The 21,421-nt window shown below is 33.7% G+C and overlaps 1 protein-coding gene across 4 annotated transcripts; it reads left to right on the top strand.

Annotated features, from left to right (window-relative positions):
- The first annotated feature begins 1,086 nt into the window (after positions 1–1,086).
- On the top strand, positions 1,087–18,871 carry LOC101209540 (serine/threonine-protein kinase SRK2G). 4 transcript variants are annotated; one of them, XM_011655575.2, is made up of 17 exons: positions 1,087–1,306; positions 1,414–1,488; positions 1,646–1,747; positions 2,585–2,638; positions 2,741–2,833; positions 3,086–3,178; positions 3,424–3,492; positions 3,705–3,779; positions 9,047–9,133; positions 9,345–9,437; positions 9,659–9,739; positions 16,767–16,823; positions 17,552–17,650; positions 17,798–17,881; positions 17,974–18,078; positions 18,168–18,266; positions 18,372–18,871. In XM_011655575.2, exons 1-17 carry the CDS (start codon positions 1,187–1,189, stop codon positions 18,615–18,617), a joined length of 1,632 nt encoding a protein of 543 aa, XP_011653877.1. In that variant the 5' UTR covers positions 1,087–1,186; the 3' UTR covers positions 18,618–18,871. The 4 variants fall into 4 exon arrangements, with proteins under 4 accessions (XP_011653877.1, XP_031739575.1, XP_031739576.1 ...); XM_031883716.1 differs by having other exon boundaries at positions 1,232–1,306; positions 2,585–2,589; positions 2,784–2,833; XM_011655577.2 differs by lacking the exon at positions 2,741–2,833 and adding an exon at positions 2,307–2,356 and having other exon boundaries at positions 1,239–1,306; positions 2,585–2,589.
- Positions 18,872–21,421: the final 2,550 nt, after the last annotated feature.

Raw genomic sequence — 21,421 nt, 5'->3', positions numbered from 1 at the left:
TTCAGATGTTGTTGCTCGACCTAGTTGTGCCACCTTTGCCTTCATTTGTGGCCTGTAGTGTCCCTCACGTGCCGATTCATGCGTTGTCACTTAGTTTCGATCGGCCACCATCGCTTTTGTATTCAAATATGTGTGCCCTGCATTCAATAAAAACAAATTTACATTTTTGCTTTTTCTCGACTTTCTATTGCACCATTTTACTACTTTCATACTTTTTCAAAATTCTTAATACTATATGTGAATTCATTTTACGTATAACAATTGCACTTAAAGTGGATAAAGTGCAATTTATTTATATAATCAACCACCCTATAACATACTTTAACTGTCACAAAATGTGTGAGTTGAGCATGCATAAAAATAAAATAGAGATTTGTGAATGTGTGGTTGCTGAAATTAGTCATTGGAATCGGTCGCATGAAGGTGCTTGTCGAAGTCTAAAATCGATTGTTAGACGTACGGTTGTTAGATGTGTCAACGAAGATGAATGCTCGCTCCAGTAATTGATCGTCGAAGTTGTCATTGGAGCAATTGTTGAAGCTCGAAATTGGTCATCGAAGTGGTTGTCGGTGCCTCAAATTAGTCGTTGGGAGTTGTCATTAGAGTGATTGTCGAAGTCGAAGGCCAAAATTGATCGTCAAGGTTGTCGTTGAAGCCCAAAATTGGTTGCTAGAGTTGGACATGTAAAAGTGATTGTCGAAGTTGATTCCATAGGGTGGGAACAATACTTGCTGACCATGGTCAATAAATGGAGCATTAAAAGCATTAAAAAATACCAACTCTGCTCCACTAACATTTAAAGATGGCGGTATAAATAATGAGTTGATATATTACAACAATTAACGCAACTCATGTTGGTAAGCAGACTAAAAAATCCTAACTAGAAGGAGTTTACCGAATATAAAAAAGAAAATAAAAGAAAAAACCTCTTGGATTCCTTTTGTTGATCTAAGAGCGGGTTTTTTAAAAACAAAGAAACTTTCTATGTTATTGATTTATGGGCGGGTTTTATAAAACCAAAAAAAATTGCTTTATACATTATTTTGTTAATTTAAAAAGTAAAGTAAAGACCTTTTGTCAGCATTAGTTGACTTGAGATTGAGATTGAAGATGATCTGATGCCCAAACATTGTTCAGTATTTCAAAGTTATTCTTCTCATTGCTATTAATTTTTGATTGAATAGTAATGGAGAAGTACGAAATTATTAAGGATTTGGGTGCGGGAAGTTTTGGTGTTGCTAAACTTTGCAGGGATAAAGACAGCTCAGAGCTTGTGGCGATAAAGTTCATAGAACGTGGTCCTACGGTTAAATTGATCTCTTCATGATCTGATCCTATTTAGTTCATTATTGCATTTCAAATGATTGATTGATTTTCTTTTTGATGATCTATGCTCTGTTTATGTATCCACAGATCGACGAGAATGTAGAAAGAGAGATTATTAATCATCGATCGCTTCGACATCCAAATATCGTTCGTTTCAAGGAGGTAAGTTGTTTGTTCGTTAATTTCTTTATTTACTTCTTCTAATAATCTTGGTATTTAATTTGGTTATATATATGATTAGTAAAAAAAGTTTATATATAGTATGAAAAGGAGAAGAACAAATTAAGGATGGATTTGGATGTTTTTTAACTTTTGGTAGGTTATATTAACACCAACCCATTTGGCTTTGGTGATGGAATATGCTTCTGGTGGAGAACTTTTCGAAAGAATTTGCAAATGGGGCCGTTTTACAGAAGATGAGGTACACTATTCCTATTGTTTCAGTACTCTTTTATCTTCACTCTCTTTATTAATTACTATGAATTGCTGCCTCTCAGCTGCCTTTATTTTTCACTACTTTTTTCCTTAGGAGAGTAAGATGTGATTTCAGAACCTTGACTGTATTTCTGCTAATTTTGATTAAATCCATTCAAATCGCTTTTACAATCCATGTTTTTTTCATGCAACTTTTCAAATCAATGTTCATTTTTAGATTGGTGTGATTTTAGATTTAACGTTGAGAAAATTATCATTTTAGTCGACCGTGACAGCATATCTTAGTTTAAAACACACATTATATCAGTACTACGTAGGTTTTAAACCGATATCGTAGTTTGTGTTATTAAGGGTCTATAGTGTCGGTTGTCTTTAATGTCGGTTTAAAACTGTCTTTTAGATGACAAAAATTATAATAACAGTGGTTTTGGACGGATAACTGACATTGAATATCATCTTCAATGTTGATTTTTCACTTGCTTTTTATCAGTAACTGTCCAATATTTAATGTCTAATATCATTTCGTTATTGATAAAATATAAAAGGGATAGTTGCAAAATCGAGATTCTGCTGATAATCCACGACAACTACATATGTACGTACATTTGGTATTCATTTTGTTTTTTTATTTGTAGACTATGACTAAGGATTCAACTTCTCTATTTGAGAAAATGAAAACTATAGTAATAAATTGAATTTTAAAACATTGATTTGGTTAAGAATTAGTGGTGGGACTAGGACCTGACTACCATAGAGAAGAATTAGTAGATTTTTGAGATTGTAGTTTAATGAAGTGCTCTTTTGATCATCATATTTATTACAGGCAAGGTATTACTTTCGACAGCTGATTTTTGGAGTCAATTATATTCATTCCATGGTAGGTCTAAAAGATGCAAATATACTACACCTCAAATTGTTTGTCGTTTAAAGATGTTAATTATATCATACTTTTGTCTGATACAAAATGTGTTTTATGCAGCAAATATGTCATAGAGATCTGAAGCTAGACAATATCCTTTTAGATGGAATGAAATCCCCATGCTTGAAGATATGTGATTTTGGCTACTCTAAGGTTTCATTAACATATATATATATATATATATGAGAATTTTATTAATTTGCTCCTATCAAATGAAATGAATATGTTCTTATACTTGTGCTCTTGTATATGTCAATTTGTTTTAAGTAGTCGTTTCTATTGCATTCAAAACCACAAATAAAATGTTGTCTTTGCTTTGCAACATACTAAGCCTCATATGGTCGTTTATTGTTTAAAACTAATGTTATAAATATTTTCGTTTGATACAAACTGTGTTTTATGCAGCGAATATCTCATAGAGATTTGAAGTTGAAGTTAATCATTCTACATGAAAGAAAATCCTCAGAAATGAAGAATTGTGATTCTGACTGCTTCAAGGTCTTTAAATATATATATGACTTTTATTAATTTGCTCATTTTAGATCATGAACATGTTCTTATACTTATGCTCAGCTTGTATTGTCCATTTGTCTAAGTTGTCATATCCATGTTACGTACATTGCATTCAAAACCAAATACAAATTAATGTTGTTCTGCAACATATATATACTAAGTCTCATATGATGACTTCTTGTTTAAAAGGTTCAAATTATATTTTGTTTGACACAATATGCTTTATGCAGCAAATATTTAAAGGAAATATATTGCTACAAAGTACCCTTTCAGATGGAAGCCTAGCCGTAAAGTTGAAGGTCTGTGATTTTGGCTTTTCCAAGGACTTTGAATAAGAGAATTTTATTAATTTTCTCATTCGACCGAACATGTTGTTATACAAATGATTTTGCATTGTAAATAGTTTTGCATTTAAATCCAAATACGTTTTTTCTCTCCAATACTTAGCCTCATATGGCTTTTTGTTTAAAAATCTAATACCATATTTTGTTTGACACAATGCTTTGTGCAGAAAATAACATGGAATAAAGATTCGATGCTAGATAGTATCCTTTTAGATGGATGCCCTGCCCCACAGTCTTTGAAGGTATGTGATTTTGGTTTATCTAAAGTTTTTTAGCTAAGAAAATTTTAAAGTCGATCAGTTACCCATACCATACCCATGTGATCAGTTTGAAAATGTTTTGAAGTAAATGTGAAGATAAAAAAATATCCTATCCACACCTATGTGCAAGGTTATTGATTATAGTAATAGCTGTTAAGACGATCTGTCACACCCCGCCTCGTGCACCTATTTACTCGACCTGAGATGTGGCGTGAAGTCAACCGATGTCATTTTTCTTCTGAACAACATCAATTGACCCTAACTACTACTATTTTACAATGCTAAACAACTTAGGTAAATTAAAACTTATGCTGCGGAAATTAAGGGAAACAACTTGAAACACTTTTATACTTTTAACCGGTAAATGCCATTGATTACAAATTTTACTTACTGACAAAACAAAAATTAAACAACTTAAACTTAATACAAAACCATGTAGATGATAAGATTAAAACTGACCCTTAAGGACTGTTTGGGAAAAGGAAAGGAAAGGAAAGGAAATCATTTCCTTGTTTGACCCATGGATTAAAGTAATGCCCTTAATCCTCTTATTCCTTCTCTTTCTTCATTTATTACTCTACTTTTCCCCGTTAATCCTTTCATTTTCCAATATAATCCTTCTCTTTCTTCTCTTTCCTCATTTATTTCTTATTTTTCCTCATTTATTTATTCTTCTCTCCAAATTAATCATCTTATTTCTTCTATTTCTCAAACAAATTAATCCCGCTCTCTTCTTCTTCATTCTCTGTGTGTCAAACAAATTAATCATCTTCTCTAGTACATTGCTTATCGTTCTCATGAAGAAAAAAAAATTAATAAATGAAAGAAAAAATATTAAAAATGAAAGAAAAATAAATTGGTAGAACCATCGATAAAATATAATTTTTTATTGTATAAGATTGATGATACAAACTTAAAATACAAATTTCTTTGTGTATTCTATTTACTGTACAATTTGAAGAAACATACTTTACATAAATGAAAAAAAAAATAATACAATTGGTTTGTATTGTGTATTATGCGTACGGTCCAAATTTTTTTATACAAAATCAATTTAAAAATTAACACATATTTGCTTTGTGTTGGGGTTAAGTAGAAATGAAGTATAAACATTATTTTAATACAATTTTTCGTCGTTTTAGAAAATAGTACAAACAAAATAAATAAGTTTAGACAAATGCAAAAAAAAAAAAAAAAAATTAATACAAGTAAAAAAAATTATATTAGGCGTACGTTACAAATTATATTAGGTGTACGTTACAAAGATTACTACAAAATAAATAACTTTACTTTTGAAAGTATATTAGGTGTACTTTACAAGTAAAAAAAATATTTATACAAAATCAATACAAATTTTTGGTGAACGCTTGGATTATGGTACAACCTATCTAAAAAAATAAATTTGAATATAATTTTTGGTTGTAGGGTTTTACCGTATGAACAATTTATACAAATGCAAAAAATATTAGCACATTTTTCATTTTGTATTGGGTTCGCGAAAAAAAAAAAAACAATAATTTCATTCCTGGAAAAAAATAATTATGTATTTTTTCTCATTTGGGGTTAATGTACAAATAAAAGAAAATACAAATTTTTTGTCATAATCCTTCCCACATAATCCTTCTTCCAAACAAGGATTATAATAATCCTCTAGAATCCTTTCACTTAATCCTTTCCCCAAACAAGGATTATAATAATTCTTTCCTCGACTTAATCCCCTTTTTCTTATTTATTTTTCTCCTTTATTCCTTTGATCATTCCCCCAAACGACCCCTTAATAACTAAACTATCAACAACTTCGCACAGCAGTCTGAAGACAACGGTCAAGTTCTCGAATCACGAACTCTACCTGGAAAGTAGAAAACGTTTTGAAAGGGTGAGCTAAAAAGTCCAGTGAGTGATGGTTTTATAAAACAGACTTTTAAAGCAAACATACTTTAAACATTTTATAAACATAACATATAATCTTTATGAAATATCTTTAAACTGAACATCTTCTAACATTCAAATACTCATTTACCTTTGTATACTCAATACCCAAAAAAACTTAAACAAGATAGCAGAGCACCTTCGGTCATACTATCCAATTAAACCTTGAATAGCATAGCACCTTTGGTCATATTATTCCTATCTGAACTTGGTGGTAGCGGTTAAATGGTCAACATAACCCTATACCCTTGAAAAACCTGAACATCTTCTAACCCTATTCCTATTGTCATCTCTTTAAACTGAACATCTTCTAACCCTATTCCTATCTGAACTTGGTGGTAGCGATAAGCTTGTCCATTTCCTCTTGTCATGAAATAATGGGATACGACTCCAATTAATTCTCTTTTATTTTAAACATCAAACTTTACTTAAAATTTTTCAAATCATCAAAACAGCCCCAAAACGCCTCGAAAAACCTCTTTGAATCCAAAACGCATGTCCAACATGCCATGCTAATTTCTTAGGCTCGACCACTAACCTCTACTGCCCAAAACCTCATTCTCGGCTAGAACTCTACTTCTTCTTTAGAGCTTAATAACTTAAAATCCAGAACTGATCAAATAAAAATACTTTCTTCTACAAACTTGTTGCAACACGTCTTAATATTCTTACCTCAAACTTTCAGCTTCAAATTTCAATGGATGAACTCTACAACCCTCTAGAAGTACACGTTGTTCAAAATCATTCGTATTCTGACCTTCCTTGCTTTCTACGACCGAAACTCCCGTCACTCAAATTAAACGAGCAGCCCCATCTTATTCAAAATGCACGGGTGTAGTATGAGAAAAATGAATTTGAGGTAACCTAATTATAGAGTCCATTGCATGAATTTACGTTGACATCTCATCCTTGCTTAAATCCACCTTAAACCTTATTAAGACACTTCCTTCTTACTTTTACAACTCAAGACGCATGCTAACAAGGCTTTGAAACTTCACTAAATCATTAAACCAATTGCCTTAATCATGCCACATTAATATCCAAAACGCATAGCTAGCTTCCAAGATCATCTCGCCTAGCTTCTCGCCCAGACTACATAACCCGACTTAGGAAAGTTATAACTTAAAATTCGTAACTGTTTTGATAAAACTTCATTCCACAAAGTTTCTCTAAATTGCATTAGCTTTCTGCCCTCCAAATTTTAGAGCAAAACACCAAAATATGCGTTCTGTAGCCTTCTAGGAGAGCATCTTACCAGATTCACTCGCGAGCTGACCTTCTCACCTTCTCTTATGTATCCAAAATGCCAACTTTCTCATATCTGAAACGCCCAGCAACCTTCCTCAATAAACTAGACTCAAATTCTGAACTTTCAAGACCAATTTGAGTATAAATGCCCAAGTGAGTTGTGAGAAACTCTTTTATGAAGTTAGCTAGAACGCCCAACCTCTTCGATCCTTCTTTCTCGCCAACCTTAAACACTAAAAAATGCTTTCTATCCTTTAGAAAATGCCTAAAGTACTATTCTTTGATACTGCACCAAAAATTTTCTTTCTTTCTAACCTCTTAAACTCTTTGGAAAATCTACACTACCTAAAGTTTGGGTCTTACACAATCGTAAGTAAATAACAACACAGAGGAATTTGTTAACCAAGTTTGGCAATACCACCTACGTCCAGAGAACTTGCTGCTCAGATAAGAAATATTATTAAGGTTCAATAAAGTAACTAGTTTGTTTATAGTTAGAAGATTAACACTTCAAAAAAAAAAAAAAACTACATAATTAAGTTGAAACTGAAACTTAATTTAAACAAGCTCCCTGCATATGTGGTTGATACTTTATTGAAGATAACTCACTCCCCCTGGGTTGGTTGTGTACTGCTTCTCAGTGCATGATCTTCATCATCCTTCTTATCACAGGTGCAGTATATACAAACAGGTGAAATACTAACTTGGTCCCAGATTCTTCAATAGTTCATTAATATGAAGGTAAAATATCTACCTTCTTAAAATCACAAGTCGAGAGAGAATACCTTAGAGTTGATGTTTCTTCATAAATGCACCCTTCGAATGAAGTCCAAGACTTGACTATTTAAAGATCTTCAAACCAAATCTTCATTAGGAGTAAATTAATAACTTGGATAAAAGATTCCTAATAAATAGGAAGATCTTTTTATCTTTATTGTTGGTGATATATAATTAAATTTGCTTTCAACCACAAGTTTAAGCTTTTGGATGAATTGGTGATTTAATATGGTATCAGAGCTTGTCGTCCCCAATTAAATCAATTTCCACTTGTTGGGCCTTTCAAATGTTTCAAGCCCACAAGTGAGGGGGAGTGTTGGTGATATATAATTAAAATTGCCTTCAACCACCAGCTTAAGCTTTTGGATGAATTGGTGGTTTAATATGCTATCAGGCAGGTGATCCAGGGAGGTCCTGTGTTCAAGCCCCTGCATTGTCGTTTCCTCCCCAATTAAAAAATCGATTTTCACTTGTTGGGCCCTTTCAAATATTTGTGTTGGTGATATATAAATAATTAAATTTGCCTTCAACCACTATCGTTTCCTCCCCAATTAAAAAATCGATTTTCACTTGTTGGGCCCTTTCAAATATTTGTGTTGGTGATATATAAATAATTAAATTTGCCTTCAACCACTAGCTTAAACTTTTGGATGAATTGGTGATTTAACATGTGGTATCAGAGCCCATTAAACCCAAACGAGTATTCGGTCTTCGGTCCAAGATAGGTGAAACCAAAGAGGCACCATCTTGAGAGGGCATGTTGGAGAAGTTGAGAGATATTTGATTGTTTTTCTAATCTTCTTCACCCCTTCCCAAGTCAATAACTAGAATGAAAAAAATGGGAATACCAACGCATCCGGGAATAAACGATTGATCTCGATTAATAGACCCGCTAAAGCCCCGAACCATATAGTACTTACTACCGGTGCCACGGAGAGATATGTTTTTAGATCTCGCATTGAAAACCCTCCTACTTTATAGTAATTTGTAATACATAATGATAGTAATTTGTAATAAATAATGATAGGTAATTCACATTGGAAAAACCAAGGGGACTCATACTCCATATAATGTAGATGGGCTACTCCTCTCGTTGCCAATTGGTTTTGAGATGGAACCCCACACTACCAAATTTAACCCAACAGAAATCCCCTCAAGGATTTAAAAAAATATCACAAAGGAATAAACTTATTTTCAACATATTTCTTTTGACAAAATTACCCAACATGTTTGTTCCTCACATACTAAGCCTGATATGGCTTCTTGTTTTAAAATGTTATGTCATATTTTGTCAGCCACAATGCTTTATACAACAAATACGTGATAGAGATATGACAATAAACAATGTCCTTTCAGATGGAAGTCTAACCCCGCAAATGAAGGTATGTGATTTTGGTTCCTCTAAGGTCTTTGATTGAGGGAATTTTATTAATTTTCTCATTTTAAATAAACATGTCCTTATGCTTGTGCTCTCGATCTCATTGTCAATTTGTTCCGAGTAATTGCATTCAAAACCAAAAAGAAAAATAAGTATCATATCTATGGCTTCTTGTTTACACCATACTTTGTCTGACACAATGCTACTTTATGCAGCGAATATATCGTACATGTTTGATGCTAAACAAGAACCTTTCAGATAAAACCCTAGCTGAGAAGCTGAAGACATTTGATTTTGGCTTCTCCAAGGTCTTTGATTAAGAGAATTTCATTATTTAATATGCCGATTTTAAATGCAAGTTTCCGTATAATATTGTGTGCTCTTCTATTGTCAATTTGTGGTAAGTAATTGCATTAACAATTTAATATACAAATTTGATATTGTGAGATTCTAAGCCTCTTGATAAGGCGTCTTGTTTAAATATGTTCTCTACCATCCATTCTTTCTCTGACACGATGCTTTTACACAGCAAACATGTACTAAATATATGTCGATGCTGAACATTATCCTTTCAGATGGAAGTACAAGTACAACGTCGAAATTATTAAAGGTAACTTAGTATGTGATTTTGGGCTCTATCTTTGATTAAGGGAATTTTGTTAATTTGCTCATTTTAGATAAACATGTCCTTGTACTTACACTCTTCTATTGTACTTCCATTGAAAACAAAAATCAAATGTTTGTTTTGAAAAATACTATATGTATATTATGGCTTCTTGTTTAAAAATGTGTTATGCACCCTATTATTCATAGTTATAGATGCAGGGGTAAAAAGGGGATTGATCAAGTGACAGCATAGCCACTGGGAGACATGGGAGGAATATCTGTTGGGGGACCCACTCCCGAGAGAATTGGAGTACTTAAGGAATGTTTTGAGATTGTTGAAGATTAGGTCACTTTTGGGAAAAGCTGTGGAATGCTTTTTGGGCGGAGAACCATCTTCTTGAAATTGCTGGGGGAGCTTTCTTATTTTCTTTCCTTTATTACTACTTGTTTTGCTTGCTGTTATCATTCTCCCTGGTTTAAGTAAGCATTGTGAAAACTACCCTCTTTTCTATTTTCAATATATATCATCACAGGGTACCTATCTTTGTTTTCTCTAGTATTGTTGGGATTTTCTAAGTGGTAGGTAATGAAGTCCTAACATATTAGTTATTAGAGCCGCCAAAAATCCTTGAGAGGACACGAGGAATGGCATAGAAAGAATTGGAGGAAATGATGGAGATGAGCGAGAAAAAGATCATGGATTTGAAAGAGTTGATACACGTGTGGAAAAACTATCGGATGAAGTGACGGAAAGAGTTATGATATATATATTTATATTTATGCCATATGTTCTTTATTGTAAGTCTACTCCCGACGACCTCCACCGCTTCCTTCATCACATGATTTGGGGTCGAGTGATGATCTTCCAATTGCTCTTCGTAAAGGTAAAAGCAAATGTACTTACCCCGTTTCTTTCTTTACTTCCTATCACCAGCTATCTCCATCCACATATGCTTTTATTACGTCTCTTAAGTCCACATCTATTCCTAATTCTATTCATGAAGCTTTATCTCATCCTGGCTGCCGAAATGCAATGATTGAGGAGATGACTGCTTTAGATGATAATGGTACTTGAGATTTGGTATCTTGTCCTGCAGGAAAGAAGGCCATTGGTTGTAAATGGGTGTTTCCTGTCAAGATGAATCATGATGGAACAGTGGCTCGATTGAAGGCTCGCCTTGTTGGAAAAGGTTATGCTCAGATCTATGGAACTAATTATTCGGATACATTCTCTCAAGTTGCCAAATTAACTTCCATTTGCCTATTTCTTTCCATGGCTGCTACCCAAAAATGGTCTTTCCATCAACTTGACATTAAGAATGCTTTTCTTTACGGTGATCTTCAAGAGAAAGTTTATATGGAACAACCACCTGGGTTTGTTGCTCAGGGGGAGAGTGATAAAGTATGTCGCCTTCGAAAATCTTTGTATGGTTTGAAACAGAGTCCTCGTGCGTGGTTTGGTAAGTTTAGTCAAACTCTTGTATGCTTTGGTATGAAGAAGAGTACATCTAATCATTCGGTTTTCTATCATCAGTCTGATAATGGTATAGTTCTACTATTTGTATATGTTGATGATATTGTTATTATTGAAAATGATGCATTGGGTATTTCGTCTCTCAAAAATTTCCTTAAGGGTCAGTTTTATACAAAAAATTTAGGCCAATTGAAATATTTTTTGGGCATTGAAGTTATGAGAAGCAAGAAAAGTATTCATTTGTCTCAACGAAAATATGTACTTGATTTGTTGTCCGAGACAGGAAAATTAGGAGCCAAACCAAGTGGCACTCCGATGATGTCAAATCAGCAACTTGTTAAAGGAGGAGAATTATGTAAAGATCCTGATAGATATAGGAGATTAGTTGGGAAGTTGAACTACTTAACAGTGACTCAACCAGACATTGCTTATTCTGTAAGTATTGTAAGTCAATTCATGTATTCCCCTACAATGGATCATTGGGCTGTAGTAGAGCAGATTTTGTGTTATCTAAAAGTTGCTCCTGGACGTGGGATCTTATACAAAGATCATGGACATACAAGAGTTGAATGTTTTTTTGATGCTGATTGGGCGGGGTCTCGTGAGGATAGGAGATTAACTTTTGGATATTGTGTCTTTGTAGGTGGAAACTTAGTATCATGGAAGAGTAAGAAACAAAATGTTGTTTCTCGTTCGAGTGTTGGGTCTGAATATAGAGCTATGACATAATTTGTGTGTGAAATAGTATGGATTCACCAACTATTATCTGAGATAGGTTTAAGTATTACCATGCCAGCTAAATTATGGTGTAATAATCAAGTTGCACTTCATATTGCATCTAATCCAGTATTTCATGAGCGAACTAAACATATTAAGGTGGATTGTCACTTCATTCGTGAGAAAATCCAAGATGGGTTGGTGTCCACAAGATATGTGAAGACTAGAGAACAATTGGGAGATATTCTAACTAAAGCTTTAAATGGAGCAATGATAAGCTATCTGTGCAACAAGCTGGACATGATCGACATATTTGCTCCAGCTTGAGGGGGAGTGTTATGATATATTTATTTATATTTATATCATATGTCCTTTATTGTAATTGTACATAGTGTCTAGGGTTTATTTTATTCTCTATATAAATATGTAACACTCATTTGACTCAAGATGAATAAGAAATAGACTTCTCTAAATTCTAGATTACAGAAAGTAGTATGACCAAGTGTAGAGAAGAATCTTATGTGTTCAATGGGTCTGGGTTGAAACGGAAAGGTAAGATGGAGGAAGTTGATGTGACGTCCGGTGTCATTGGGGGTCCTCCAAATAGAAGCAAGTATAAGAAGTTGGAGATGCTTGTTTACCGGCATGAATCTAGAATCTTAGGTTAATAGGGCCCAACATTATTTTTAGATCAATGAGCTAAACGAAGTGGAGAAGGTAAAGGTGGTTGTTAGTTTCGCCCAAGACAAAGTGGATTGGTTTTGATGGAGCAATAATCAAAAGAAAATCATATCCTGGAAAGATCTAAAAGCAAGAATGTTTGAACATTTTAAGGTTCCGAGAGAAGGAAGCCTGGGTGCCTGCCTCATACGCATTCAACAGGATATTGTGTCTTCCATATATAGACTATGGAAGAAGTTCTTGAATTACTCCACGCCCTTGTCGGAGATGGTAGAAAGTGTTCTGATGGATGCATTTATAACCTGTTTAGAACCAAAATTGCAAGTAGAGATGAAAAGTCGTCAACCCCTAACAACGTTAGAGGACTATATGAGAGGCCCAGTTTGAGAATGATAGAACTGTATGAGAGACACCCAATTGCTAAACGAATTCAGCGTTCGTAGGCCAAGTACTTTTGAGGCCCAAGCCCAAACTATGAAAGACGGGGAAGCAAATATGAAAAAAAGGGGGAAGGCGAACTGAGTATCCTATAGGCAAATTTTTATTTCGATCAAGGGCATTACACGAGAGGAGAACCGATGGTGAGATGTTTGCCAGACAATGAGTTGAGTTTAGGGGAAGATTGGACAAGGGGTTATGCTTTCCCTGTAACAAAGTTACTCCTAGGGGCACAAATGCAAGATCAAAGAGAATTGTGAGTTGATATTATTCATTATGAATGAAGAAGACAGGTGAGACGGAAGTCAAGGAGGAGACACAACCGGAGGTGGTGGAGATGAAAACTCTGGAGGTGATGAGAGAAACAAAAACTACACTTCAAACCATCCTAGGATTTATGTCCAAAGGAATGATGAAATTAAAGGGATCAGTGAGGGGCAAGGAAGTATTCATCCTAATTGGTAGTGGAGTGACGCATAATTTCATCCATCAAGGAGTTATCAAGGTGTTAAACCTACCACTAAAAAGGGCGACTTAAGTTTGGAGTAACGATTGGGGATGGGTCAGCGTTAGAAGTGTTGTTTTTTCTATTGTGCTCTATAATAATTTTATGGATAATTGGTTTATAGTTAAATATTTAATAAAAGTTATTGTTCTTAGTATTATTCAATTGCATGTTATTGTGTAATAATATCTATGACTATGTTATTATATTCTAAATGTCCCAAGTCTATTATTATTGTGGGAACAATAATAAATTTAGTATGAGTTATAATTGATAACCACATAATGATCATAGGGACATTTTTTTTAAAATAGCAAAGTAAATTAAAATATTTACAAGCTATAGCAAAATTTTTAGATTCTATCAATGATAGAGTTCTACCGCTGGCTATCAATGTCACTGATAGAAGGATATCACTGGCTATCAAACGTTTGTTATTGATAAAATATGAAATTTTGCTATAGTTTGTAAATATTTTGTTAAATTTGCTATTTTTGACAATTCTTCGTGATTAGATTATATATGTAAAGACATAAATTATAACCATATTTTCTTATTAGAGAATTAGAATTGGACTTACCTTTTTTTTTTAGATTATTACATGGACCATAAATAATCTCAAATAATTGATTGTTTTGATCCTTAGACGTGAGATTATCATAGCATCAAGTATAATAATTAATCTATCCTGATGCAATCAAACGTTATTTTTAATCGGACAATTATAAAGGTTGTACTCAAATACATGCGTTATGAATTATGTAGTGGACAATGATTAATCAAAGTGGAATTTATCCCTCTTGTTATGGAGAGATATCTCTAGGCTCCTCGATTAAGCATGACTGTGAAAATGCATGAGCATGCTATAAATGAATTAATAACGGTATTAATGTCATTTATTATTTCAATATGCTTATTGGTCGAGAAAGCATTTGAATTAGATTAGGTGACTTTGTCCATGCCTTATATTCAATTATAGATATTGCTGGTAAACTCAGGGCGTGATAAAAGGATTAAGGCAATAATTATATTAGGTTATGTTGGATCATCGATTTAATTTAATATGGGTAGCCATAATGCCTTGTTAGAGACCGATTATGACTTATGGATCATAAAACGAGTTATGGGTCTATTGCTATATTAAATTAACCTAATGGGGTAGCACACGAAAGAACTAGGTTGAATTTGTCTTTGGACTGGTTAATCAATAAGCCAATTGAAGAGTTGGAAGCTTAGTAGGAAACTATAAATAAGACCTTAGGTGTCTTATTTGATAGACACGCAAACGACAAAAATTTGTTCTACATAGAGAGAATAGAGAGAGTTGAAATTTCCACTCTAAGAAGTTCTAGCAGACCCGAATTCGACCTCGAATTCCTAGTACGTGTGTGGATACTGCCAAAGAATGCTAGTGATTTTGCAACATTTTGGTAATATGAATTTGGAGGATTGTTCTTATCAGAACAGAGGCAATTCAAATTTGGAGAGTTACTCACATTGAAATAGAGGTATGTTTATTCGTGATTTAATTATTTATGTTTTAGGGTTATTGATTTTTTTTTTATGTTAATTTCGTTGTGTTCATTATCCAACAACAAGAAAGAGGAATAAGCAAACAAATTGAAATCAAACTACTCGAAGTGACTATTGTGGCAGACTTCCTAGAAATAGCATTGGGTAGGATTGATATTGTGTTGGGGTTAGGGTTCATGGGCGTTCATTGGCTGTCGATGACTATAACCTTCATGGTCGGAAACACTTTGAGTCATTCTAAAGAGGGACTCGTCACTAGCAAAGTCATAATGCTCATGGAAGATGTCAGCCAAGACCTGGGAAGTGGAAGACCAAGGATTCTTGTTGGAATTTTAGAACGTGGAAATTGAAGATAACAAAAATGAAAGTGATAGTGAAGAGAAAGGAGAGGAGGAGTCTGAATTATCCATGATTCGGAAATTGTTAAAGAGATATAGAGATATTTTTGCAAAGAAGTTGCCTCCTCAAAGGACAGTAGACCATAGGATACTGATAGTGGATCGATAGAAACCCATCAATGTCAGACCGTAGAAGTAAGGCCACATCCAAAAGGAAGAAATTGAAAGACTAGTTAATAAAATGTTGCAAGCAGAAATCATCAGACCTAGTCAAAGCCCCTACTCAAGCCATGTATTACTAGTTAAGAAAAGGGATGGAGGGTCGTGTTTCTATGTAGACTATCACAAATTAAATCAGGTGACCGTTACGGACAAATTTCTCATTCTCGTGATTGAAGAACTCCTTGATGAATTACACGGTGCAATAATTTTTTCTAAGTTGGATTTACGCTCTGGATATCACCAAATTAGAACGAGGGAGGAGGATATTGAGAAGATAACTTTTCGCACACACAAAGGACATTACAAATTCATAGTTATGCCTTTCCAATTAACCAATTCACTGGCCACCTTTCAGTCACTGATGAACCAAGTTTTCAGACCTTTCCTGAGACGTTTAGTGTTGTTGCATGGTTTTTGACAATATCCTAAACTATAGCACGGATATTACTAAACATGAAAGGCACTTGGGTGGTGTTTAGTATTTTGAAAGATAACAAATTGTTTGGCAATGAGAAGAAAAATGTGTCATTGTGCACTCCCAAATTCAGTACATGGGCCATTAGATATCTAGTAAAGGAGTAGAGGTCGACGGTGAAAAGGTGAGAGTGATGGTTAATTGGCCACAACCAAGAGACGTATCCGAGTTGAGGGGATTTTTGGACTTCACAGGTTATTACAGAAGGATTGTAAAAAGTTATGGGATATTGCCACACCCCTTACCAAGCTAAGAAAAAATGGGTTGAAATGGGATGAAAGGGCCACTGAAGCATTTGAATAGTTAAAGCAAGCTAAGCAATCATATTCGTTCCCATTTTGGCTCTCTCAGATTTCATTACCTCTCACTATTGGAAAATTATATTTGATGCTAGGGCCCAGAAGCTGAAGATGTATTATTTTGATTTCTCTAAGGCCTTTGATTTAAAGAATTTCATTATTTTTCTGATATATTTGAAATGAAAACACGTTCTTAGACTTATGTTCTTCTATCGCCAGTAATTTGTTGCTAGTAATTGTGTTTAAAATCAAGTAAAACTGTTAGTTCTACAATATAATAAGCCTCACATAGCATTTTGTTTAAAAATATTATACCATATTTTGTTTGACATAATTATGGTTTATGCAGCAAATATGTAATCGAGATTCGATGCTTTCAGATGGACGTCCAACCCTGCAATTGAATGTATGTAACTTTGGCAGCTTTAGAATTTCATTATTTTCCTAACTTAAAATGGAGGTGCTTTCTTCTGTCCTGTCAATTTGTTGGGAGTAATTAATCGCAGTCAAAAGATATTGTTGGAATAAATGGTTATGATTCTTCATGAATGGATGTATCATGGGTGGATGCATCATTTCATGAAAAGTTGGAATAAATGGTTATGTTTCTTCGTGAATGGATGCATCATTTCATGAAAAGTTAAATCATTTCATGAAAAGTGTCATTAACTAAAGGACATGACTTTTTGAATGGCCACAAAAAGTCTATAAATAAGTCATTTTGGTTGAGAGAAAAGTATATAGAAAAAATCATTTGTCTTCGATAAACAAATTTCTCTCCATATCCACAATCTTGACGTTCGGTAGATTCACAAGGTTTCGTTCGTAGATCTTCTATACGGGGTGCTACACTTAGAAGAAAGTTGATCTATTCTATCGTGGGAGGTAATTACTCTAAATTCTCAAGCACTAGGGTGAGTAAATTTGTCTTAAGGAGACAACGTGAATTCGTTGAGCTCAGATCTATATTTGTGTATGATTTTTCTGTTCGCTGTGATAATAATATACCTAGCAATTGATAATCTGTATAACAGATATACATATTAAATTTTAATTAAGAAGCATGATAAATTGCTTATTTTTTAAAAATGTTATACCATATTTTGTTTAACACGTACGCATTTCTTTATGCAGCGAACTATATGTAAGAAAGATCAATTGATACTAGACAATGTCAATACACTTTCAGTTTCAGATGGAAGTCGAACGTCAACACCAGAGTTGAAGTTGAAGGTGTGTGCTTTTGGCTTCTCTAAGGTTTTTGATTAAGAGAATGTTCTTTATTAATTTAAACATTTGAGATGAACATGTACATGTTCTTAATTATAGTACTTGTGCTTTTCTATTGTGAAGTAATTATTTATTATTTTGTGAGTATAGTTGCAGCCAAAACCAAATACAAATGTTGGTTCTCCAACATACACAGCACCAGAGGTTTTAAGTGGACGAAGTTGTGATGGAAAGGTATTTTAGAACAATTAATTTTCAATTATAATAGATTTATAGACTCTCAATAATTCAAACACCTACGAAATGACTTAGCCTATTGTGTTTAGACTGCAGATGTGTGGTCATGTGGCGTCACTCTTCATGCTATGTTGTTTGCTGCGTATCCTTTCGATGATCCAGACGATTCCGAAAACTCTGAGAAAACTTTTAATGTCCATTACTTCCTGATCTCTTGTTCTATAATAATTTATTTCGTAAACTCATCATCTTTTTCACTTTTATTTATTTTGTTCTCTTACAGCGAATAATGTCCGAAGGCTACAAAATACCAGACTGTGTGCACATATCTAAAGATTGTCAACACCTACTCTCCCGCATATTTGTTCGAAATCCCTCAAAGGTATTTTTCCTATGACAAACTAGCTATTATATATTATGATGTTGGGTTGCATCAGTTTTGTTCAATGTGATTCTTACAATATGCTCAACGAAATATATACGACAGAGAATTTCTGTAAAAGAGATCATGAATCACCCGTGGTTTTCAAAGAACATACAATCGGAAGCAAGTGAAGAATTGTTTTTCCAGAGGGATAATCCAACCTTGTCTCATCAAAGTGTGGAAGAAATCATGAAGATTGTGAGGGAGGCAAGAAAGCAGCTTGCCCCATTATCCACAACCATCATGGGCTATGAATCGAACACCGAAGAGGATCACGACCCAATGTTGAAAGAAGAAGAGGAGGATTAGTACGTATGAAAAGATTGTCAAAGAAGTTCTTGCCAATTGAAAAACTACTAGACCATTACAGAACAAAACATAGTATTGAGTTTTTTGTGTTGTCTTTGTATTATTGAAGTATATAGGTGTTATGTTTATAGTAGTAAAAAATAATCATTATTCTCAAACAGAACGGTTTTAAAAAGCATTCACATTATATTATTCTTTTCTTTCTTCTTTGTTGAACCCTTTACAGTAATACAAATTTAATAATTAGTAGTTGACATCGGTCTTAAATTGAAATTAAAGACATAAATTCATCAATTCAGAGGATGTCACGCGTTTTTATCGTTACCGTTGTATCAAGTTAATTATTTTAATCTAATTAAATATTATTGGGCTAAAGTTCAAATTGAGTCTGAAAATAATTTTAATTTAGCCTAAATGCTAAGAATGTCCAAATCCATGTTATTAGACTTAGAGGGTATGATTTATGAACTAACTAAGCCCAAGCTCATAAAGCCCATCCCCCAACAACCAGAAGATTTCCTAACTCCTCATGATAATGCATCAAAACGTATAGTTTCTACCGTAAATTCATAAAAATAAGAGAATACAACTTGATTAAGTCTTCATGCACGTTTTACCCTATTTTGAGTGTTTTATCGTATGATTATAAAGAAAAGAAGAGACATTGAATTGAAGAGGAGTGCGTGCAAAGGCTACGCAACAGGATCATTGTTTCACAATTAACACCCCTAGGCGAGGAACCACATCATTACGTGATTTTCATATGCACAAAGATCATATAATTTTTGCTTTCTTTTAATCCATGATTCATTGCATTTTATCATATATTTAAACAAAAATCAATAGGTTAGGTTAGCTTGCCATTGAATTTAGATGAACATTGCTCTAACCAACCTACAATTGTACGGAAGGAATGGCTCAATTAGGCCCTTGAAAATTGGTCATTTTATCTAAGATTTTTTTTATCTTAGTGCAGTTAAGAGGATTCAAATATGTATATTTTTCATCTCGTTGAATTGGAATAATTAGTTAATTTGGAACAATTTATTTGGCTTTTCTAATTAAATTTGTCAAGGTGTAGGTGACAAATTAAGTTTAAATAATGATAATCTGATCAACAAATATTTTGAATAGGAAAACTCCATAGTGACTAAAGTTAGGTTTTCTCATATTGATTATTTTCATAATCCGATTGACGGTTGCTTTCTTACAAAAAATAAGATATTAATGCTCTTAAACCATAAATATTTACGATCATATAGAATGTTTTGAAATGTATAAGAAAAATGCAAGGTGATAATCAAAAGAATGTATAAAAGATGCTACATAAATAAAGCATGCAGAAAATGATGTTGCAACATTGTTCGAGTTCTAAGCTACAAGATGTTGGAGTGTCTTCATACTCTGAACCAATATATGGCCCCATTTTATGCTGACACACTGCTAAGTAAGTAACATCACTCATATGCTGAAAACTTGAAATAACAACATAGTTTGCATGCTATGAACCAACAAAGAGTGGTCAGAACATGTCAAATTAATCACTTCCACGATGCAAAAAGTGCATAAATTTGTTATATCACAGTCTACAACGTATTGATCTATAGCCTCGATGTTATAGCATTAAAGAAAAACCAACACGTTGCAGACGAAGTGATGCATGGATCCTTCTAACCAACATTATCCTAAGCATTGTCACATGGTCATTACACCAAGTGGATCCCACTTATTTTCTATTAAAAGACCCAAGCTCTACACCAATGAGAAAAAGATAAATTCTAACAAAAGGTAGCTTCTTGGAGATCTTCAGAAGGCCTCCTGTTCATAATTCAAAGTTGCAGCATCACAAATGTTGCAACACATTTAGTTCTCTGAACTCTTAACTTTTACTCATTTTTTTCTGTTAAAATTATTTTCATCATTACTATTTGTGGCTAATTTTCTGGTGCAAGGTTTGACTAAAGTCACCATGTTGTAGCAGATTATCAGTATTAATTGAATATCTCTTTAACTCCAATGTGCATCTTTTATGCTTTAAAAGCTCTGACTCTAGGTGTTTTTATCCATCTGGCCAATTGAGGTGAAACTACATCACATGAATCTTTGGAAAAAATGTGAAAATATTTAAAACAACTGAGAATGTAACATTAATACACAGGGTTTCATTCACTAAAAGTGTAAGCATAGATTAATAGTACTTATTAGAGAGAATAAAGTCACTCATAAGATATAAGGAAAATAGCGAACGCATTGAGTTAGCATGGATGACCTCTAGAGACTCCAACTAATTCAATGTGCTGGACTGCATAGGAAGATGTGTAAGGTTTTTCTCGCCAAAAAACGTATTGCTATGTAAAAAATTATTATGTTTGATGTTTTAGCTGTGAAAATATAGGGAATCTAATAGTCAAGTGTAAGACCTCCAATTATTCACACATATCAAAGGAGGGGTAGAAAAGTAAATGGACAAATTATTAATGAGGAAGGAAAAAGAGGAGGAGATCGTGCGTGTGGGGCCCAGGCACAGAAATAAGAGAAAGATGAGAGGAGGAATATAAATAGGTTCTTTTAGGTCAAGGGGAGGTACGTTTTATTTTATCCTTAAGTTGGTGGCTGCTTAACCTAGGAGAATATCCAGTTTTTCCTAGAGGAAGTTGGGTTTGTCTTTATTGTTCTTTGTTTCTTGAATCTTTATGATTTCTGTACTCATTTTGGCTATATATAAATAAAGATAACAGAGGGTTGCCTCTGTTTTTTGCCATTGTAAGGGAGAAACAGTGAAGTAATCAAGTAGAATCCTTACA

The sequence above is a fragment of the Cucumis sativus genome, chromosome 4 (assembly GCF_000004075.3).
Source record: "Cucumis sativus cultivar 9930 chromosome 4, Cucumber_9930_V3, whole genome shotgun sequence".
Classification (NCBI taxonomy): Eukaryota; Viridiplantae; Streptophyta; class Magnoliopsida; order Cucurbitales; family Cucurbitaceae; genus Cucumis; species Cucumis sativus.
This window is presented reverse-complemented; position numbering and strand designations above follow the sequence as displayed.

Bases quoted from the DNA above. Each gene is read 5' to 3' on its own strand.
- LOC101209540 (XM_011655575.2), top strand. From the start codon at position 1,187: ATGGAGAAGTACGAAATTATTAAGGATTTGGGTGCGGGAAGTTTTGGT. The intron at 1,307-1,413 runs GTTAAATTGATC...ATGTATCCACAG, and splicing joins TCATAGAACGTGGTCCTACG to ATCGACGAGAATGTAGAAAG. The intron at 1,748-2,584 runs GTACACTATTCC...TATTTATTACAG, and splicing joins GCCGTTTTACAGAAGATGAG to GCAAGGTATTACTTTCGACA.